This window comes from Ochotona princeps, chromosome 9 (genome assembly GCF_030435755.1).
Source record: "Ochotona princeps isolate mOchPri1 chromosome 9, mOchPri1.hap1, whole genome shotgun sequence".
Taxonomy (NCBI): domain Eukaryota; kingdom Metazoa; phylum Chordata; class Mammalia; order Lagomorpha; family Ochotonidae; genus Ochotona; species Ochotona princeps.
In genome coordinates, this window is record NC_080840.1 from 37802473 (window position 1) to 37822594 (window position 20122).

At 46.2% G+C, this 20122-nt stretch overlaps 1 protein-coding gene and 1 pseudogene across 1 annotated transcript in view; both read left to right on the forward strand.

The window, feature by feature from the left end:
- Window positions 1–2239: 2239 nt before the first annotated feature.
- LOC101519499 (platelet-activating factor acetylhydrolase IB subunit alpha2-like) lies at window positions 2240–2827 on the forward strand (annotated as a pseudogene).
- Window positions 2828–11108: 8281 nt separating this feature from the next.
- Window positions 11109–20122, forward strand: part of UBE2V2 (ubiquitin conjugating enzyme E2 V2) — a 28739-nt gene continuing 19725 nt past the window's right edge. Inside the window, exon 1 of the mRNA XM_058668620.1 lies at window positions 11109–11325. Within this exon, the coding sequence (XP_058524603.1) occupies window positions 11124–11325 (202 nt within the window). The 5' untranslated portion in view covers window positions 11109–11123. The remainder of the gene's footprint in view (window positions 11326–20122) is intronic.

Genomic DNA, 20122 nt, shown 5'->3' on the forward strand with positions numbered 1-20122 from the left:
CAGTCATTAAAAAGAAAAAAAAAGACGAAATCTGGGCCCATCATAATAGCGTAGTGGCTAAATCCTTGCCTTGCATGTGCCAGGATCCCATGTAGTTGCCAATTCTAATCCCAGCAGCCCTGTTTCCCATCCAGCTCCCTGCTTGTGGCCTGGAAAAGCAGTCAAGAATGGCCCCGGGCCTTGGGACCCTGCACCCACGTGGGAGACACGGAAGAGCTCCTGGCTACTGCCTTCAGATTGGCTCAGCTCCAACCGTTGCGGTCACTTGGAGAGTGAACCATCGGATGGGAGATTCTTCTCTCTGTCTCTCCTCCTCTGTATATCCGCCTTCCCAATAAAAATAAATAAATCTTAAAAAAAAAATGAAGTCTACCATTTGCAACCAAATGATCCCAACTAGAGACCATTATGCTCATTTAAATAAGTCAATTCCAAAATGACAATATTGTATGTTCTCTTTGATGTAAGGCAACCTTCATGTAAATTATAAAATCAATAGCCTTTCAATACTGATTTTGCAGCAACTCAAGGGTTTGATGTTTTTGTTCTATTTTCATTTCTTCAAAAATTTCCTCTTATTAAATTCTTCGCTGACTCAGGTCACACAGTAGCATCACTTTCTCCAAGAAGGTTTTTTTTTGTTTTTTATTTCATGGGCATATTGGTTATTCAGTAACATGTTATATAACACCATAGTGTTGCAATTTTTGTTTTAACTTTATTCCTGTTGGTTTGTTTTATGGCTGTCTATTTAAGGGGATATATAGTAACTGTGGTAGAGGCTCATATCCAGATATGAAGATACAATGCATACTGCAACTCCATGTCCAAATTAGATTCCCAATGAAGCTGTTAGATATATCTTTATTTAAAAAAAGATTTATTGGAAAGTTGATATACAGAGAGGAAGATCTTCCATCGGTTGATTCACTTCCCAAGCGGCTGCAACAGCCAGAGCTGCACCAATCCAAAGCCAGGAGTTTCTTCCAGATCTCCCATGCGAGTACAGGGTCCCACTGCTTGGGCTGGGCTGTCCTTGACTGCTTTCCCAGACCACAAGCAGGGAGCTGGATGGGAAGTGGGACCTGCCAGGGTTACAACCAACACCATTATGTGATCTTGGCATGTGCAAAGTGAGGACTTTAGCTGCTAGGATGCCATGCTGAGCCCAAGGATATAGCTTTAAAAAAAATAATTTTTTGGAATGTCAGATGAAAAGAGGAAGAGACAGAAGATCTGTCCGCTGACTCACTCCCCAAATGACCATAACGGCCAGAGCTGAGCCAATCCAGAGCCAAAAGTCTCTTCCAGGTCCCTCACGCAGGTGCAGGGTCCCAAGACTTTGAGCCGTCCTCAGCTGCTTTTCCAGGCCTTAAACGGAGCTGGGTGGGAAGTGGAACCACCAGGATTAGAACTGGCACCCATATGGAATCCCAGCATGTGCAAGGCTAGGACTTTGCTGCTAGGCTACAGTGCCAGGCCCCCAAGGACATATCTTGACAAAAGGTTGTTGGACTGTCTGCCATTGTCTGTACCTGCAATGTCAGGATACACTTAAACAGCAGAATGATGGATTTATGACTGCTTATGAAGGACTATACTATTGTAATAATATAGGGGAAATCAGTTGGGGAGAAGGAATTGGAGAAGGAATTGTAAGGAAAATCCCAGAGCCTATGGAATTGTATCATAAAATTAAAAATAAATAGAAAAGAGGGGGAAAAAAAGAGGTAGAGGGGGTCATGTCATGGCATATAGGTTCAGCCTCCACCCACTGTATCACCAACCCATCTGGACACAGGTTCAAGTTCCAGCTACTCCGCTTCCGATCGAGCTCCCTGCTAACGGCCTGGGAAAGCAGTAGAGGATGGTCAAAGCCTTGGGCCCTGTACCTATATGGGAAACCCAGAAGAAATTCCTGGCTCTTGGCTTTATACAGCACAGCTTAGCCATTGAGGCCATTTGAGGAGTGAACCAGCATATGGAATATTTTCTTTCCTCTTTACATCTGCCTTTCAGATAAAAATAAATCTTGGAAAAAAAAAAAAAAGTCTCAGGGCTGGCACTGGTGCTGAGATCCCAGGAAGGATACCCTGAAGGGGGACCAACAGGATCAAACAAACAAGTGACAGATGCGTCACCCAGCAATGCTGCAGCCACTCAGGGTCCATACGGACTCTGCCTGTGTGGAATGAGCCAGGTAGACTCAAACTCGGCAGCTAGTCCATGAGCTGATAGGCAGGTGTTTCAGTACAACAGGTTAGTCCCAAATTGTGAAGACAAACAGTTTGATATTATATTGGTGGGTGATTCCATGGTGCAGTTGATAGAAGAGTAGGAGATATGGCAAGAACTCTCTTCCTAGGGCCCCACTTCGTGCACTGAATTTTGCAGTTGGGGGAGATACAACAACATATGTTTTATGGAGACTAAAGAATGGAGAACTGAAGGATGTTCAGCCTAGTGTCAACTGGGTAGGAACAATCATGAAAATACAACAGAAAAAGTAGGTGGAATCGAGGCTACAGCTCCACTTAATACAAGCCAGCCACACGCCATTTTATTGAATGTGTTCCCCGGAGGCAAGAAGCCCAACTCTTCTTGGCAGAAGAATGCTAAGGTGTACCAGCCATCTCAGGGCTCCCCTGAGAAGCATGCCAGTGTGCAGCTGCCACATACAGATGGCAGTGGGACGATGCCATCTCCTGCTATGATTTGTTTGATTTTCTGCATCTCAGGCTGTGGGTTTGTAAAGATGCATGAACCCCTCCCTGTAGTGATCGTGCAGCTGTTGGAGGAAACACTTGAGGAGAAGCAAGTGGCCTGATTGGCTTTCCAGCTTTGGTACATCAGTGATGTCCCTAGGACTACAGAATCCTCTTCTAAACACTATGTTGTAGAATGTTCCCAGATGTTCATACCCAGCATTCGAAAGAGAGGAGGGATCTAAGCTGCTCCTGTTCATAAAAGGCATGTTTGACACAGCAGAAAAAATAGCCAGGAACATTGGTGTTTAAAATCATTTGAAGGCCAGCACAGTAGCATAGTGGCTAAAGTCCTCGCCTTGCACATGCCAGGATCCCAAATGGGTGCTGGTTCATGTCCTGGCATCCCCACTTCCCATCCAGTTCCCTGCTTGTGGCCTGGGAAAGCCATAAGGACAGCCCAAAGCCTTGGGACCCTGCCCCCATGTGGGAGACCCAGAAGAAGCTCCTGGCTGTGGATCGGCTCAGCTCTGGCCATTGCGGCCACTTGGGAAGTGAATCAATGAATTGAAAATCTTCCTCTCTGTATATCTGAGTTCCAATAAAAATAGATAAATCTTTAAAAGAATTCATTTGAAACAAGAGGGGGTCTTTTTAGTTGCATGTGTGACACACTCATGAAAGTGTCACTGACTTTTCCTAAAATGATATCAAGCCTAAGGACTTAACAATAAAAGATTGGGGACCTAGTACAATGGTCAAGCGGCTAAAGTCCTCGCCATGAATGTACCAGGATCCCATATGGGCACTGGTTCTTATCCCAGTGGCCCACTTCCCATCCAGCTCTCTGTCTGTGGCCTGGGAAAACAGTCAAGGACGGCCCAAAGCCTTGGGATCCTGCATCCGCATGGGAGACCCGGAAGAAGCTCCTGGCTCCTGGCTTTGGATTGGCTCAGCTCCAGCCACTGGGCTGCTGCTTCTCTGTCTCTCCTCCTCTCTATATATCTGCCTTTCCAATAAAAATAAATAAATCTTTTTTTTAAAGAACAATATGAAGATTTTCTTGGCCCTTCTTCTATGGATTATATCATATACAATTATTTCAGTCACACCAACTTGGCTTTAAAACATCGACTTTTGGTCCTGGCATTGTGGCATAGTGGGTAAAGCTGCTACCTCTGATGCTGGCATTCCAAATGGGCACCACTTCGAGTCCTGGCAGCTCCACTTGTGATCCAGCTCCCTGCTAGTGCTCTTAGAAAAGCAGTAGAGGGCCCGGTGGCGTGGCCTAGCGGCTAAAGTCCTCGCCTTGAATGCCCCGGGATCCCATATGGGCGCCGGTTCTAATCCTGGCAGCTCCACTTCCCATCCAGCTCCTTTCTTGTGGCCTGGGAAAGCAGTCGAGGACGGCCCAATGCATTGGGACCCTGCACCCGTGTGGGAGACCCGGAAGAGGTTCCTGGTTCCTGGCTTCGGATCGGTGCGCACCGGCCCGTTGCGGCTCACCTGGGGAGTGGATCATCGGACGGAAGATCTTCCTCTCTGTCTCTGCTCCTCTCTGTATATCTGACTGTAATAAAATAAATAAATCTTAAAAAAAAGAAAGAAAGAAAAGCAGTAGAAGATGGTCCAAATGCTTGGGCTCCTGCACCTATGTGGAAGACCCTGAAGAGAAGTTTCTGGCTCCTAGTTTTGGCCTGGCCCAGCTCTGGCCATTATGGCTCATTAAGGGGAGTGAACCAATGGATGGAAGACTTCTCTCTTGCTACCATTCTATCTGTAACGCTGCCTTTTAAAAAAATTAGATAAAAAAATTAGATAAATCGTCTTTTGCCTCCTTTTTCAAGATTCATAATTTAACCTTTTATTTTGCTTCACTTTATTTTCAATATTTTCTTAATATAGCATTGGATTGAACATGCTTATCATTCAAAAATTAAAATAAAATGAAGGATGGATACAGGGCTGGCACCATGGTGCAGGGTGCTAAACCACTTCCAACAACATCAGCATGTGTTGGCTAATGTGCCTGGGAAGGCAGTGCAGAATGGCTCAAGGGCTTGGGTTCCTGCCATACACGTGGGAAACTCCCATAGTATCCAGGCTTCTGGCACAGCGCATCATTGTGGCAATTTAAGGAGTGAACCAACAGATGAAAGATATCTTGCTCTGTATCTCCCTTCCTCTGTAGACTTACTTTCTGATAAACGAATCTTTTTTTTTTTTTTTAAAGAGGGAAGTACACAAAATATTTGGGGGGCTGGTGCGGTGGCATATCAAGTTAATCCTCTGCCTGCAGCACTGGCATCCCACATGGCCCAACTACTCCACTTCAAACTTCCTGCTTATGGCCTGGGAAAGCAGTGGATGGTGACCCAAGTCCTTAACCCCCATGTACCCACGTGGAAGACCCAAATGAAGCTCCTGACTCCTGGCTTTGGATCAGCTCAGCTCAATCCATTATGGCCATTTGGTGAGTGAACCAGGGATTGGAAGATCTCTCTCACTCACTGCTTACCTTTCTCTAAATCTGCCTTTCAAATTAAAAAAAAATCATCAAATCTTTTAAAATATATATATTCTTCAGGACCAGTGCGATAGCCTAGTGGCTAAAGTCTTACCTTGCATCCACCAGGATTCCATATGGGCACCGTTCGTGACCCACTTGCTCCACTTCCCATGCAGCTCCCTGCTTGTGGCCTGGGAAGGTAATGGAGGATGGTCCTAAGCCTTGGGACCCTGCACCTGCATAGGAGAACCAAGGGAAGTTCCCAGCTCCTGGCTTCGAATTGGCTTAGCTCCAGCCATTGCGGCCACTTGGAGAGTGAATCTGCAAACAGAAAATCTTCCTATCTGTCTCTCATTCTCTCTGTATATCTGCCTTTCCAATAAAAACAAATAAATCTTGAAAAAAAATGTTATTTCTACAATAGAATTGGCCAAGGAAATTTCACAAGAGCTACTGAAGCCAGGCAGGGCCTGCAGGTGGAATATCGGAATCTGTCTTGGTGCTAGGTGGAGTTCTGCGGCTCCTCATTGATCAGTATCCTGTCCCAGCCAGTATTACTAGTGGTTGTGTGAACAGTATAGCGGAGGGAAGCCACTTCAGCAGCAGACGTATCATAGGAGAGGGGGCTTCGGTTCTATCCCTGGGCTGCACTGGTGGGAGTGGGCTGTGGGCTCCCTGGGTGATCTAGCACTGTGGTATTAGTGTCCTAAGGACTGAGGGACTAAGCATCTGGGCCTCTTCCTCAAACCCAAGAAAGAGGCATGTAGAGATGAACTGTCTCTTTTGGGGCACACTCCCAGTACATTCTGAGTAACACAACAACTGCAGATTTGTGACAAATCCTGACATGAGAATATTTTCAGTGAAAATGCACTAGCAGCTGATCTGTTAGGGCACCATCTAGTGTTGAAATAGCCAAAGTGTCTACAGGCTCAGGAAAATTAAACTGCTTAGAATTTCTGGAAGGAGGGCCCAGCGGCGTGGCCTAGCGGCTAAAGTCCTTGCCTTGAACGCACTGGGCTCCCATATGGGAGCCAGTTCTAATCCTGACAGCTCCACTTCTCATCCAGCTCCCTGCTTGTGGCCTGGGAAAGCAGTCGAGGACAGCTCAAAGCTTTGGGATCTGCACCCGTGTGGGAAACCTAGAAGAAGTTCCTGGCTCCTGGCTTTGGATTGGCACAGCACTGGCTGTTGCGGTCACTTGGGGAGTGAATCATCAGACAGAAGATCTTCTGCTCTGTCTCTCTTTGTCTCATATATCTGACTTTGCAATGAAAATAAAATAAATCTTAAAAAAAAAAGAATTTCTAGAGGGAAAGACATCAATGAAGCCAGACAACTATAATCCTTAATGTGAAGATGATGTCGTATGTCAATAAGCATGAAGAACTTCCAGGGAGGCCCCCACCCAGGCTTTCGTGGGAGGCAGTGGAGTGGGCCTGGGGACCCATACATGTGCTGGGTTCTAAGCTGGCAGAGAAGTAGGGTTCCAGACCGCCAAGCTGGCATAACATGCCAATCGACTGTGTCTGGGGACCTGTGCATGCACTTGGGTCCCAGGTAGGCAGAAAAGGCTCTAGGCCAGCATACCATCCTGCCAGAATACCAGGCTGGAGAAGCCATGTGCTCCTGGATTGCTCAGAGGAGGGAGTGTGGGGTACATGGGATAGGAGACTGCTGAGGGAGTATGTTAGAGGTGAGGAATGATTTTTGGGGGACTTCCACTGACCAGTCCACTGCAATTGCTGGTAAGCGAGGGGGCTGAAACTGAGCAGTTTCAAGGAGGGAAACTGGAGGAGCTTTCAGGGTTAGATCAATACACCCACCCAAGTGAGAGACCTGAGCTGGGTTAGTTAGCATTGATCACTGCCGGCCACTGCTCAATGGCGCACATGAAAGATAGGGCTGGGGGCTTACCTAGCAGGGCTAGACCACAGTACCTGCCACAAAAGTGTCAGAGCAGGGGCATGGTGCATGTTCCACTGGGTCATGACAAAATCAGCATGCAAGAGAAACATGTCTGGGGGCAGTTTCTTTCTTTATATTTTTCTTTTCTTGCTTTTTTTTTTAATTGGAAAGGCAGAAGAGGCAGAGAGAAAAATCTTATATCTACTAGTTTATTTCCCAAGTGGCCACAAGGCCAGAACTGAGCCAATCTGAAACCAGGAGCTTCTTCCAGGTCTCTCACGCAGGTGCAGGATCCTAAAGCTTTGGGCGATCCTCTGCTGCTTTCCCAGGCCACAAGCAGGGAGCTGGCTGGGGAGTGGAGCATCTGGAACACAAACTGGTGCCCATATGGAATCCCAGTGCAGGCAAGGTGAGGATTTAGCCACTGAGCCATAGCACCAGACCCTGGGGGCAATTTCTATGGGGGGGGGGTTGTGGGCTCACCCCTGTAGCACTCAATACCCAACAGTTGGTCCAAGAGCTGGGGGTGGTGACATGCCAAACTAGGCATGACCATGGAATTCCCATGTGGGAACTCATGTTGGGACAGGCTTGGCTGGTTCAGGCTGTAGCACCCATAGGCACACCCAGTTCTGGGTGTGGAGCTAGCCAGGCTGCAACATCCACCAGCACTGGGCAGGATGGGGGAGGGGGATATGAGGGAGGAGGCTGACTATACCAGGTCAATACCTAGCACCCATTGACGCACATGAGATCCAAATCTTAGGAGTGGGCCTGGTGGGGAATATGGGGGAACTGCCCTGGTGGACTGTAGCTCCCACTGGTTAGCGTGAGAGTCAGGGCTGGGTGTTGGTCCGGTTGGACAAGGCTGCTCCACTTGTTGGCCAGGTGGGACTGGGCTGTGGCACCCAGTAATAAAAGCTGGAATGGCTGTGGGCTGGTCAGGCAATGTCAATCTGCCTGTCAGTGAATGCCAGGACAGAAGGTAGGATGAGTCAGCTGGGCCAAGCACCTACCAATGTGTATGAGATCGGCACCTGGGAGGTGACCTGATAGAGGCTGGTGGGAGTAACTGCGGATGGCTCTCACTAGGCTGAAGTTCCCACTGGTGTGTATGAGGGCTGAGTGTGTGGTGGGAAGGGTTGGGCTGGACTGCAGCATCTATCGGGTATGAGATGCAGCTAGGGGCAGAAGTGACCAGGCGACTGCAACTATTAATCTCTATGTGGGCTGATGTGAGTGAATGACTGAGCTGGACCCCACACTAGCTGGCATGTACGTGAGTTAGGCCTGAGGTCATTTCAGGCAAGATTTCTTTGGGGCCCCTGCCCCAACTGGCCCCCTGGATTCAGAACTCCAACTATGGAGAAAATCCCAGGATCTGTGGTCTGATTGTAGAGTGCATGTGTCAGAACTGGGTCTCCATGGTTGCTCAAGTATATGCAGTGGGCAGCATGCTCAGATTCTCATGGGGAACATGACAGATCATTGAGGCCTACAAGAGGACATCTAATACCATGGACAACTCTCCTGGCTAAGCTTTGACATCAGGTATGTGGGTGAGTTGAGAGTTTAAGGTGGCCTATGTCAGCCAATGGACTTTGGAGGGATTTCCTAAATCTTGGAACAACAAAATCAATACCATCTCAGAACTACTGTAACCACTTGATCAGCACCCTTGGAACCTGCTCCACATAGTGGGCTGTCACCCATCCCCAGGGAATGACTTAATAATGGTCAGGCTGCTGGAGTTGCCCTTTCTGCTTCTCTCCCCACCTCCCCTAGACATGGAGGAAAAAAAATGGGAAACAATTGTCTCATCCACTTTCCTTTATTCCTTGACCCTTCACATCCTAATCAGTGGTCCACAAGGGTGTCTGTCCTTCTTAACTACATAAGCATCACCAAAAATAAAATAAAGTATTAAATAAAGAGAACTTAATCATCTTATCTACTGAACAAGAACAAGTGCAAGAAACCAACCATCTAAGAATTTAGATTCTCAAATGCTAAAATGAAGATTTCAAGATAGTTATTTCATTTTATTTACTTTTTATTTTTTTATTTTTTTAAATATTTATTTATTTTTGGGCCCGGCGCCGTGGCCTAGCGGCAAAAGTCCTCGTCTTGAACGCACCGGGATCCCATTAGAGCGCCGGTTCTAATGCCGGCAGCTCCACTTCCCATCCAGCTCCCTGCTTGTGGCTTGGGAAAGCAGTCAAGGACAGCCCAAAGCTTTGGGATCCTGCACCCGTGTGGGAGACCTGGAAGAAGCTCCTGGTTGTCGGCTTCGGATCGGCGCAGTACTGGCCGTTGCGGTCACTTGGGGAGTTAATCAATGTATGTAAGATCTTCCTCTCTGTCTCTCCTCCTCCCTGTATATCTGACTTTGCAATAAAAATAAAATCTTTACAAAAATTTAGTTTTATTGCAAAGTCAGAGATATATATATATGTATATATACATACATATATATATATATATATATATAGAGAGAGAGAGAGAGAGAGAGCGAGAGAGAGCTCTTCTGGGTTTCCCACATAGGTGCAGGATTCCCAAGGCTTTGGGCGGCCCTCAGCTGCTTCTCCAGGTCACAAGCAGGGAACTGGATGGGAAACGGGGCTGCCACGATTAGAGCTGCTGCCCTTATGGGATCCTGGTGTGTTCAAGGCGAGGATTTAGCCACGAGGTCACCGTGCCAGGCCTGAAAGTGAATAAATCTTTAAAGGAAAAAAAAAATATTCTTACTTGAGAGACAGCACTTCTAAGTGGAGAATTAGTCCATGAGCCATCGCATAGGCCCTGGCAGGTTTTTGTAGGGAGATGGGTGCCTTTGGGAACATGTAGCGTGGTAGCCACAGGTGCCTTGGGTCTCTGTTTCCCAAGTTCAGCAGTAGGGCTTCTGAGCTACCTTGGTTGTGGTACAGGTAGTGCCAGGTGTGGCTTCTAATCACCTCTGATGGCCCACATCACAAGCCCAGCCCTGCCTGACAGCATTACGTGGGGTGGAGCTCATGGGTGCTCAGCCTCCACCTGGGTGTCAAAGAACGTGTCATCCCTGCTGGGTGTCACAGGTCCTGAAACGCCATGGAGCCTGTGCTGTGGGTGGGGCTGCTGCGCGAAACCCCACTGGAGCAATGCTTAGTGGGACTGTCCAGCGAGGACACAGAAACTGCATCGTCTGGACACAAGGGTGCCTCCAAAAACTTCATGGAACATGGAACGGAAAGCTAAGTGAATTTTGGCACATGAAAATCAAAGTTCACGGGGCCCGGCGGCGTGACCTAGCGGCTAAAGTCCTCGCCTTGAACGCACCAGGATCCCATATGGGCGCTGGTTCTAATCCCGGCAGCTCCACTTCCCATCCAGCTCCCTGCTTGTGGCCTGGGAAAGCAGTTGAGGACGGCCCAATGCACTGGGGACCCTGCACCCGCGTGGGAGACCTGGAGGTGGTTCCTGGTTCCCGGCTTTGGATCGGCGTGCATCGGCCCGTTGCGGCTCACTTGGGGAGTGAATCATTGGACGGAAGATCTTCCTCTCTGTCTCTCCTCCTCTCTGTATATCTGACTTTGTAATAAAATAAATAAATCTTTAAAAAAAAAAAAGAAAATCAAAGTTCATACATACGAAGGATCTTCACAAGCTATGAAAAATCCTTACAAAGAAAGGTATACCTTGCCTAAAACTTACTTTGCCAAAACACAGATTTTATTAAAGATTTCTTATTGGAAAGGCAGATTTACAGAAAATAGGAGCGGAAAAGATCTTCCATCCACTGTTTCACTCCCCAAATGCCCTACCATCATCAGGAAAGTGCCAGCAGCCCAGGTTTCTCCACAGATGGCAAAGACCCAGGCACTTGACCTATCAGCCGCCGCCTTCCAGGTGCGCAGTAACTCTAAACGACCACCCCTACACAGCTTTTTGCGCATGATGTCTTTTCTGCCCTAGGCTGTAAGTTCGTTTCCCAATCCTCCATACACCTTTCCTCTAGGGAGATAATGGCCCACAACGCGGGAGTCTCGCGAGGGCGAGAACGGCAGCAGGAAGCTGGGTGCCCTCCACCCACGTGCGCACTGTCCTGGCCTGCGCCGCAGTGCTCGCCCAGGAGGGCGGAGTCATGGTCACGTCCCGGAAGTGACGCGGTGGCCCGTGCGTGCGGCGGCTGCGTCGGGCTGCAGGAGAAGATGGCGGTCTCCACAGGTCGGTTCCCGGGCTGAGCTGCCTGCCTTCTTGCTCTGAACTGCCTCTGCCCGTCTGCTAGCTGCCGGCGGCCCCTGGCTCGCCGCTGGGGGAGAAGCCGCAATGCGCTTACTGGGGGTCCTGCGCTCGCGCGGCGGACCGGAGCCGCGGAGCGGAGCCCGGGGCCCGGGGCTGCCGTCGGGGGCGGCGGGTCGTGCTCTCGCGTCGGCCGCGCGCTCGCGGGCTGGGGGCGGGGTGGTCCCGACGCGGGCGCTCGAGCGGAGTCGGCGGGGTCGGCGGGGTCCCGCGGGCCGGCGCTGCGGGAGGGCCCGGAGGCCCAGCGGGCTGGCGGGGGGTCCCGGAGAGGCGCCCTGGGTCGAGCGGGGGGTTCTATGCGCCCCGGACCTTGCTTAACCCGGGCGAGGGAAGGGAGGAGGGAGGTCGCTCTTTTAGGAATGGGAGAGACGGGCTTTTTTGCCTGACTCAGCGCATGTTGTTTTCCATTTAAGTGATGGGGGAGGGAAAAAAAAGCATAACTGCAGTACAAACAAAATAAAAAACGCAGGGACAGATGAAAGCTAATTGGAGAACAAGTGGTTTCTTGGATGAGCTATTCGACTCCTCGTCCTGAATGCAGTGTTTGGCTTCCCGCAAGCCCAGGCTTTGGAATTAAGTATTCATGCTGAGGTTTCAGGCATCTCATCTTGTGAAAAAAAAAACAACGTTGAAATTCTGCTTTTTTTTTTTTTTTGAAGCGTTGATAGTGCTGTGTAGGTTTCCTGAAACCAAATTATAGGAAAACATTGCATAATAAGATTTCAAACCTCTGTTTACTAAAAAGGTAAAGTTTCAAATGGAAGTTGGGGTGGGTACTTTGAATACCTCAGGATATATTCTGCATTCCTTTTAATGAACAGTTATGTCCTTTACTGTCTAAGTCAGCATTGTCGTAGTTAACGTCATTAGGTGCTGAGATCTTTAGCAGTTGTAGCTTTAGGAAATTTTTCAATATAGGTAGGATTAGAGCTTCTGGTAAAACAAGGATTTTTGTTTAAATTACCATACTTGCTATTTGAGATCTATGTGCATGTGGTTGTGGTCTTCTTTTTAAAAGCTCCTTGAATCTAAATTTAGTAGTAAAGTGATTGGCTCTAATTGACAGTTTTGATATTCACTCAGGATTGCATTATTTATTTAAACTTAATTTTTCCCCCCTGACATCATACGTATGAGCTGATTTTGACAGTATTTTGAAAAGGTCAAAGGTTAGAGGATATTAATGGCAAGTACTTTTTCGAAAATCACTTGTACTTGTTTTTGGGGATTAAGTATAAATTGTGAAGTTATTGGTGGGTTATGAGTGTTATGTATTGGCTATTGGAAGTCTGTTGGTACAGTTTCATCGCACTGTTTTAGGCTTATGAAATTTTGAAACCTTAACATTGCCAAGAGGAGACTATATTGTAGGCAGTTAATCAAGTTTCCTCTTTTTTTAAAATTAAATAATTGATTTGTTTTTACTGGAATGGTAGATACACAGAGAGAAAGATCTTCTGACAACTGCATCTTGGGGTCTACCTAAGTGGATGCAAGTGGCCACAGTGGCCACAGCTAAGCCTATCCAAACCCAGGAGCCAGGAGCTAGGAGCTTCTTCTGGGTCTCCCAAATAGGTGCAGGGTTTAAGTTCAAGGCCTTGCGCCGTCCTCTGCTGCTTTCCCAGGCCATAAGCAGGGAGTTGGAAGGGAAGTGAAGCAGCCACAACCTGAACTGGTGCCCGTATGTGATCCTGGCACTTGCAAAGCGAGGATTTAGCCATTGAGCCGTTGTGCCAGGCTAACCTAGATTTTAAACTAGATTTTAAAATGACCAGGTACTTGGCCTGGTCATCTTCCCATTACTATTTCTCCATGTTCTGGACTCTGGATGATTGGTTATATTGTCTAGTTGGGAGGGAGCTGATGCCAACCTCTCCATTGTTTTCTCACTGAGAATGTTTTGAATTGCACTGTTAGCTGTACTTTTGTATGTGTTTTTAAGTAGCATAGGAGAACACTTGTGTTTTGGGAAATGAATGACATAGCGTTTTAAAGTTGAAATTAGATCAAATATTTAAAGATCTGGAGATATGTTGTTTTTCATTGATGCCAAAAGAATTTAGTATCAGTAATTGTTAATAGGTCAAAAAGAAAGAAAAAATATGTCAAAAAGAAAAATGTTGACATATCTTTTCGCCTTTATAAAAGCATTATGTTTCAATATGCTTTTATCCATTTTTAAAAAGATATATTTGTTTTTATTGCAAAGTCAGATATACGGAGAGGATAGATAGAGAGGAAGATCTTCCATTCATTGATTTACTCCCCAAGTAGCCACAATGACTGGAGCTGAGCTGATCTGAAGCAAGCAACCAGGAGCTTCTTCTAGGTTTCCCATGTGAGTGCAGGATCCCAAGGCTTTGGGCCGTCCTTGACTGCTTTCCAAGGCCACAGGCAGTGAGCTGAATGGGAAGTGGAGCAGTAGGACTAGAACTGGCACCCATATGGGATCCCATGCTAGGAGCGACTAGGCTGTCACACTTGGGCCGAATTTTTTTTTTAAGTAACAGTGTTGGGTTGAAAAAAATTGCACTGTAAAGTAAACCAGTTGTCTTGTAATGCTGTTGATTTATAGAAAAAGGTATGAAGATAGCGCATTGTTTGTAAGTGCCTCACGTTCTGTTTCTTCTTAATTGAAAGTTACAGGGTGAGGGGGAGAGGGAGATAGATGAGGGGGAGTCAGTAGATCTTCCATGCTTCGGTTCACTCGCCAAGTGACCACAATGGCCAGGGCTGGGCCAACTTGAACACAGGAGCTTCATCTAGGTCTCCCACATGGATGGCAGGAGCTGTTAGCAGGGAGCTAGATCAGAAGTGGAGCAACTGGAATGTGAACCTGCACCCATATGGTGTGCTGCCATTGCAGTTGGCAGCTTTAAGTGCTATGCCGCAATGCTCATCCCTCAGTTTCTCCTTTTAGTTTATACTGATATGATACATTTATATTATTATAGTTAACGAAGCATTGTTGACATTTATTAAATCCATGTGATATTCATATTTCTTTAAAAGTTTTTAATTTGCTTATTTGGAAGGTAGAATCCTAGAGGGAGAGAGGAAGGGAAAGAGAGACAGGAATTGATCTGCCACCTTTGGATTCCCTTGCTCATTGCCCAGCCAGGGTTAGGCCAGGCTGAAGTCAGGAGTGAGGAACTCTGGGTCTTCCATGTGGGTAGAAGGAAATACTTGGGCCATTATCTGTTGTGCTCCCTGGGGTTTTGGCAGGAAATTGGCATGAGAAGCAGTGTAACCATGACTTCAGTCGGGCCTTCCTATCTGGCTTAGGGGCATGACAGCAGGTGATTGAATGTGCTTAAAACAGCTCCTGCTCAACATGAAAAGTCTGAAAGTTTGTCGCTTGGGTTGTACTGGTGTAACAGTAGTGCTTCAGTCCCTTTGAATGTAGGTGCTTAGAGACTGCTTGTTGGCATTTTCTCCATCTTCAGCTGAAGATACTAAGGAGTAGTAATAGGAGAGAATTGTGTGTGTAAATCATAACATAGGACTTGAGTACTAAACAATAGAACTGCTGAAGTGTAATCTAATGTATTTCGCTCTTCTGACCTTGGTAACTGGTTTGGCAGTTTTTTCAGGTTGGTTAGCAACCTGGTTACTCTTGATATGTGTGTGCGTTTGATACTGTGGTTAAATAATATAGCTTCCTGTGTTGGCAGCCCTGCATTGCACAGTGATTTGAGGAGGTAAAAATGGGCAGGCAAACTAAAACTCTTTGATCTTAGTAAGTGGAAAAATAGTGATTACTTGAGAAACTTGAAAATATGAAAGTGATAAAAACTTTCTATTGGTTATAAGGGAACAGCAAAATGAAGACAAAATGACACTATAATTTATTAGACTGATAAGTGTTTACATATAAAAACATCAAGAGTAGCATGAACATGCTTGCCATTTCCTTGTATAATTTGTGATATAGAGCAAGCAACTTTCTATTCTTTTTTTTAAAGATTTTATTTATTTAGAAGATAGTTGCAGCAGAAAAAAGAGGTTTCCTGTCCACTGATTGACTCCCTTGTGGCTCCAGGAACTGCCTCTGGGTCTCCCACGTGTGGCAGGGGCCTGGCTATGCAGACCATTTTCCATTACATTCCCAGGAGCATTAGCAGGGTGCTAGAATGGAATAGGCGCAGCTAGGACTAGACTTGGCACTCTGCGTGATACTGGCATGGCAGGCGGTGGATTAACCTTGATGTGCTCCATGCCCGCCCTAGCAGACGGCTTTCCAAGGCCTTGGTGAAGTGTCACAGTCCTGAGTTAGAGTCTGAGAATGTGTTTACCCTTGGTTCTTTCGGTGCTGATCTCGGAGAGGTCCTGGAGTGGGACCTACCCCTCTGTCACAAGCAGTGTCCTCATTCCCATATCCAAGCTCCCCTTCAGGAGTTTTCTGGCTGTGTCCCGTTTTCAGTGGTAGTGGTGCCAACTCTCCCTTGTCTGCTAGCCCATGACTCTGTATTTGATTTAAATTTTGCTTCCAGGGTAACAGTTTTTGTTTCCTTGGTGCACTTTTATCTTTGTTGGCAAGCTTCCTTTTTTGAGTATTTATTCTCGTGAAATATTGATGAACTTACCACTGGCAGACCAGGAGGCAGCGTAATTACTCTCTGTGTGTGTGACCTGATAACAGATGTACGGTGGTCTGTCATTGGCCGTCTTTGAAAAAGTTGACGTGATGACTGGTCATGGTACACATCTGTTACTTACCTAGTGATTGGTGGATTAAAGGGCCAACAGCAAGAATTTGTGCTTTGTGTGATTACTCGTAGTTAATGTACTCTGGTAATGCAAGTACTGTTGTAGGGGCACTGGTGTGTCTTAAATAAGTCTTGGAGACTGGAATTCATACATGTGGGAGGCATGCATTGCAAAAATGGCCTGATTGAAAGATCCACTTGTTAATTACTTCTGGAGCTGTTTAACGTAAAACTTCAAAGATGTATATAAAACGTATACAAACTAGAATAAACAAAATTCAGGTGTTTAAAAAAAATCAACTCCTTTTGAACCTTTCAAAGAGGTGAGTTGACATGAGGTTTTGAGCTATGTGAGGAATATTCAGAAAGTTATGATTGGTGAATATTATCAAACAATATGCATGGATTTGTTTTTTCTCACACCAAAGGCAAACTCACCTTTTAATTCTAGTCTGAATTTTTTTTAAGTAATCACATATGGAAGATGGGACTTCAGAACTCTGGGAATGGTTTGTTTACAAAGTCTTAGCTGATTTGCAAGAGCAGGTGTTATTTTCATTTTAAATTGAAACTCTGAAATTTTAACTACAGAAATAGAGAAATCCTTACGGCCTTAGCTCTGTTGACATTGTAGTTGTACCAGGAGGCAGGTCATGGAGGATGTAGACTAGGGGTGGGGAGGTGGGGAGTGTCCGGCCTGTGTAAGACCTGCGGAATCATTGGGTTGGCTTCTCGGCTTCTGCCAAGGTACCTGCAGACAAGACTTGAAATTCAGTGAATCTGTAGCAGACTAAGTCTGGTTTTAATTAAAAAAATTTTTTTTTCTTTGAAAATTTGAAAGGCAGACTTGGAGGAAGGGATGGATGGAGGGAAATGATATATTAGAGAGAGAGAGGTGATGTTTTTCATTTATGGTTCTCTCCCCAAAAGACTGCAGTGACTGCAACTAAGCTGATCCAAAGCCAGGAGCCAGGAGTTTGTTCTGGGTCTCTTATGTGGGTGCCGAGGCCCCAGAACTTAGGCAATCCTTTATTGCTTTCCCAGGGCACAAGCAGTGAGCTGGCTCACAAGTGGAACAGCTGGGACTTGAACTGGTACCCATATGGATTGCTAGAGCTACATGTGGAAGCTTAGCCACCTATGCCATGGTGCTGACCCAAGCAGGCCAAGTTTTGAGTTGATAATTTTGTATGTCCTGGGAATAATATTGTAAATATCCAGAAGGCCCTTGGAAGAGGAAACCTACCTCTGATGTAGATTCTAAGCCAAGTTCACTTTATAAAAAGTGGAAATTTAGGTATGCAATGATTTCCACAAGTTGAATTAGCTAGATACTGAGTCCAGAGCTAAATTCTTCATTCCAAGGTCTTTGTGCAGTTTCTCTCAGTCACACTGTATTCTGTGTATGCTCAGGTTGCCTTTGTTTTGGGAAATTGTCTGATGTCATTTCATAAATACCATTATGGATCAATATAAGGCATGTGAAAAGAGTATCAACGTGTTGCATCCACGTGAGAGACTGGAAAAAGCTTCTGGCTTCAGATCAGCTAATTAAAACTTTTTTTTTTTTAATAAAAAGAGTTGTTTTATTTTGGTCCTGGTGCGGTGGCCTAGTGGCTAAAGTCCATATAGGAGCCGGTTCTATTCCCGGCATCCCCACTTCCCATCCAGCTCCCTGCTTGTGGCCTGAGAAAGCAGTCGAGGACAGCCCAGAGCCTTGGGACCGTGCACCTATGTGGGAAACCTGGAGAAAGTTCCTGGCTCCTGGCTCTGTGCCTGCAGAACCAGTAACGTGGACAGGGGAAGGTCTGGGGATGTAGTACCGACAGGAGACCAGTGATGGTAGTAGTCTCTGCAAAGTCTCCTTTTATTGCTCCCTTACCACTCCTTATATATTCTTCCCCCCACATCTTCACTTAGCAGGTTATTGGATACAGATGAGTCCAATTAGTCTAGGTGTTTTTAGCCATGAGCCCAGTTCCTGTTTCCGCTAGGCTAAGGAGCACTAATCAACTCCTTAGCCCGCAATAGCTCCTGGCTTCGGATGGGCCATTGTGGTCACTTCGGGAGTGAATCATCAATGGAGAATCTTCCTCTCTCTATATATTTCTGACTTTCAGGAAAACTATATCTTTAAAAAGAAAAGATTTGGTTTATATTTATTGGAAAATCAGATATATAGAGAGGAAAGACAGAGAGGAAGATTTTCCATCTGCTGATTCACTCCCCAAGGGGCTGTAATTACTGGAACCATGCTGATCTGAAGCCAGGAGCTAGGAGCGTGGAGCCTCTTGCAGGTCTCCCACGCAGGTACAGGGTTCCAAGGCTTTGGGCTGTCCTTTACTGCTTTCCCAGGCCACAAGCAGGGAGCTGGATGGGAGGTGTAAACATCTGGGACACAAACTGGCTGCCATATGGTATCATCTTGCATGCAAGGTGAGGATTTAGCCATTGAGCGCTTGTGCTGGGCCCGACACAGATTTTTTTATTTATTTTAGTTTATTTCATTTTATTTTGTTTTTTATTTTACTTTATTTTATTTTTATTCTATTTTATTTTATTTTATATTATATGAAGGAAATTTTAGAGAGAGAAAAGGAGAGAGAAGAAAGGTCTTTCATCCACTGGTTCACTTTCCACATGACCTCAGTGGCCAGAGCTGAGCTGTTGTGGAGCCAGGAGCCAGAGCTGCTTCTGGGCATTGACACAGATGTTTGTGAGAGCCAATTGGCTGTTGCAGGGAAATATGCACGTAGTAGTTGTTCCCTAAGTGGTTTCTAAATATCTGATATTCTTCCTGAGTTATTTTAGGGAGGGAAGGAAGAGAAAAGGAAGTTATCAGGAATGTTGTGAGCTGTTGATAGTTTGTTGATAGTTTATATGTGTGTGACAATTAGGAGCCTTACCTGAGGGGCTGTCTTGTATATATCCGTATTATAAACCATTGTTGCTGAAGTGGCCCTTCAGAAAATGCAGTAGTGTTCTATTAGATTTTCTTTCCATTCTTATTGCCTACTTCTTCAAATAGAATGCCTCTGAACATGACCGTGTATGTATATCAAATGAGAAGTACCTGCTTTCAAGAGTTTGGGAACCTGGAAAACCACGTAATCCAGGTTTGTTATTCTCTTGCAGTAGTTGTTAAAATCCTATGGAAAAGAGCCAGTCTCCTGGCCCTTGACCTTTGAGTAATGCTTTGCAGAAAACAGGATCGTCTAGTAGACACTTTTAAGTAATTGTTGAATTTGCTTTTGTGGCAGAAAAAGAGTTAAGAGATCCTTGCTCAGAGATTGCCTAAGGACTGTACAAGCTTTGTAAAGCCAGCTGCAAACAGAAGGTGCCTGGAGGGCGGATGAGAGAGGAGGAGGGAGAGATTGGGATCGATCTTTCATCTGCTGATTAATTCCCCAAATGGCTGCTGCAGCCAGAGATGGGCTGCTGTGAAGCTGGGAGCCAGGAGCTTTTCCAGGTCTTCCATGTGGGTGCAGAGTCCCAAGGCTGTGGACATCCTCTGCTGCTTTCCTAGGACAGTAGCAGGGACTTGGATTGAAAGTGGGGCAACAGCAGCATGAACCAGCAATCAGTAAACATACATTGAATCATTTATTTGAAAGGCATTGTGTTGGGCAGTGGGAGATATTGAGAGATTTTCTTTTTTCTTCTACTCTCCAGATGACTGCAATAGTTAGGACTGGTGGACCAGGCTGAAGCCAGGAGCTCAGAACTCCATTGTGGTCTCTCACACAGGTGGCAGAAACTCAAACGTCTGAGCTGTAATCTACTGTGTCCTAGGTCTGCTAGCAGGGAGCTGGGTGACAAGTGGAGTAGCCAGGACTCCAACTGGCACTCTTGCAGGTGTCCCAAATAGTGACTTCACTTGGTGCAGCTCCTCATTTTCATCATTCCAAGAAGAAGTCCTGTGCTGTGTAGCTCTCACTGTGTTGTCTTGTGCACTCCCCGAGCTGCTCCACTGCCTTTAGCAACCCACTAATCTAGTGTTTGTCTTGGTGGAG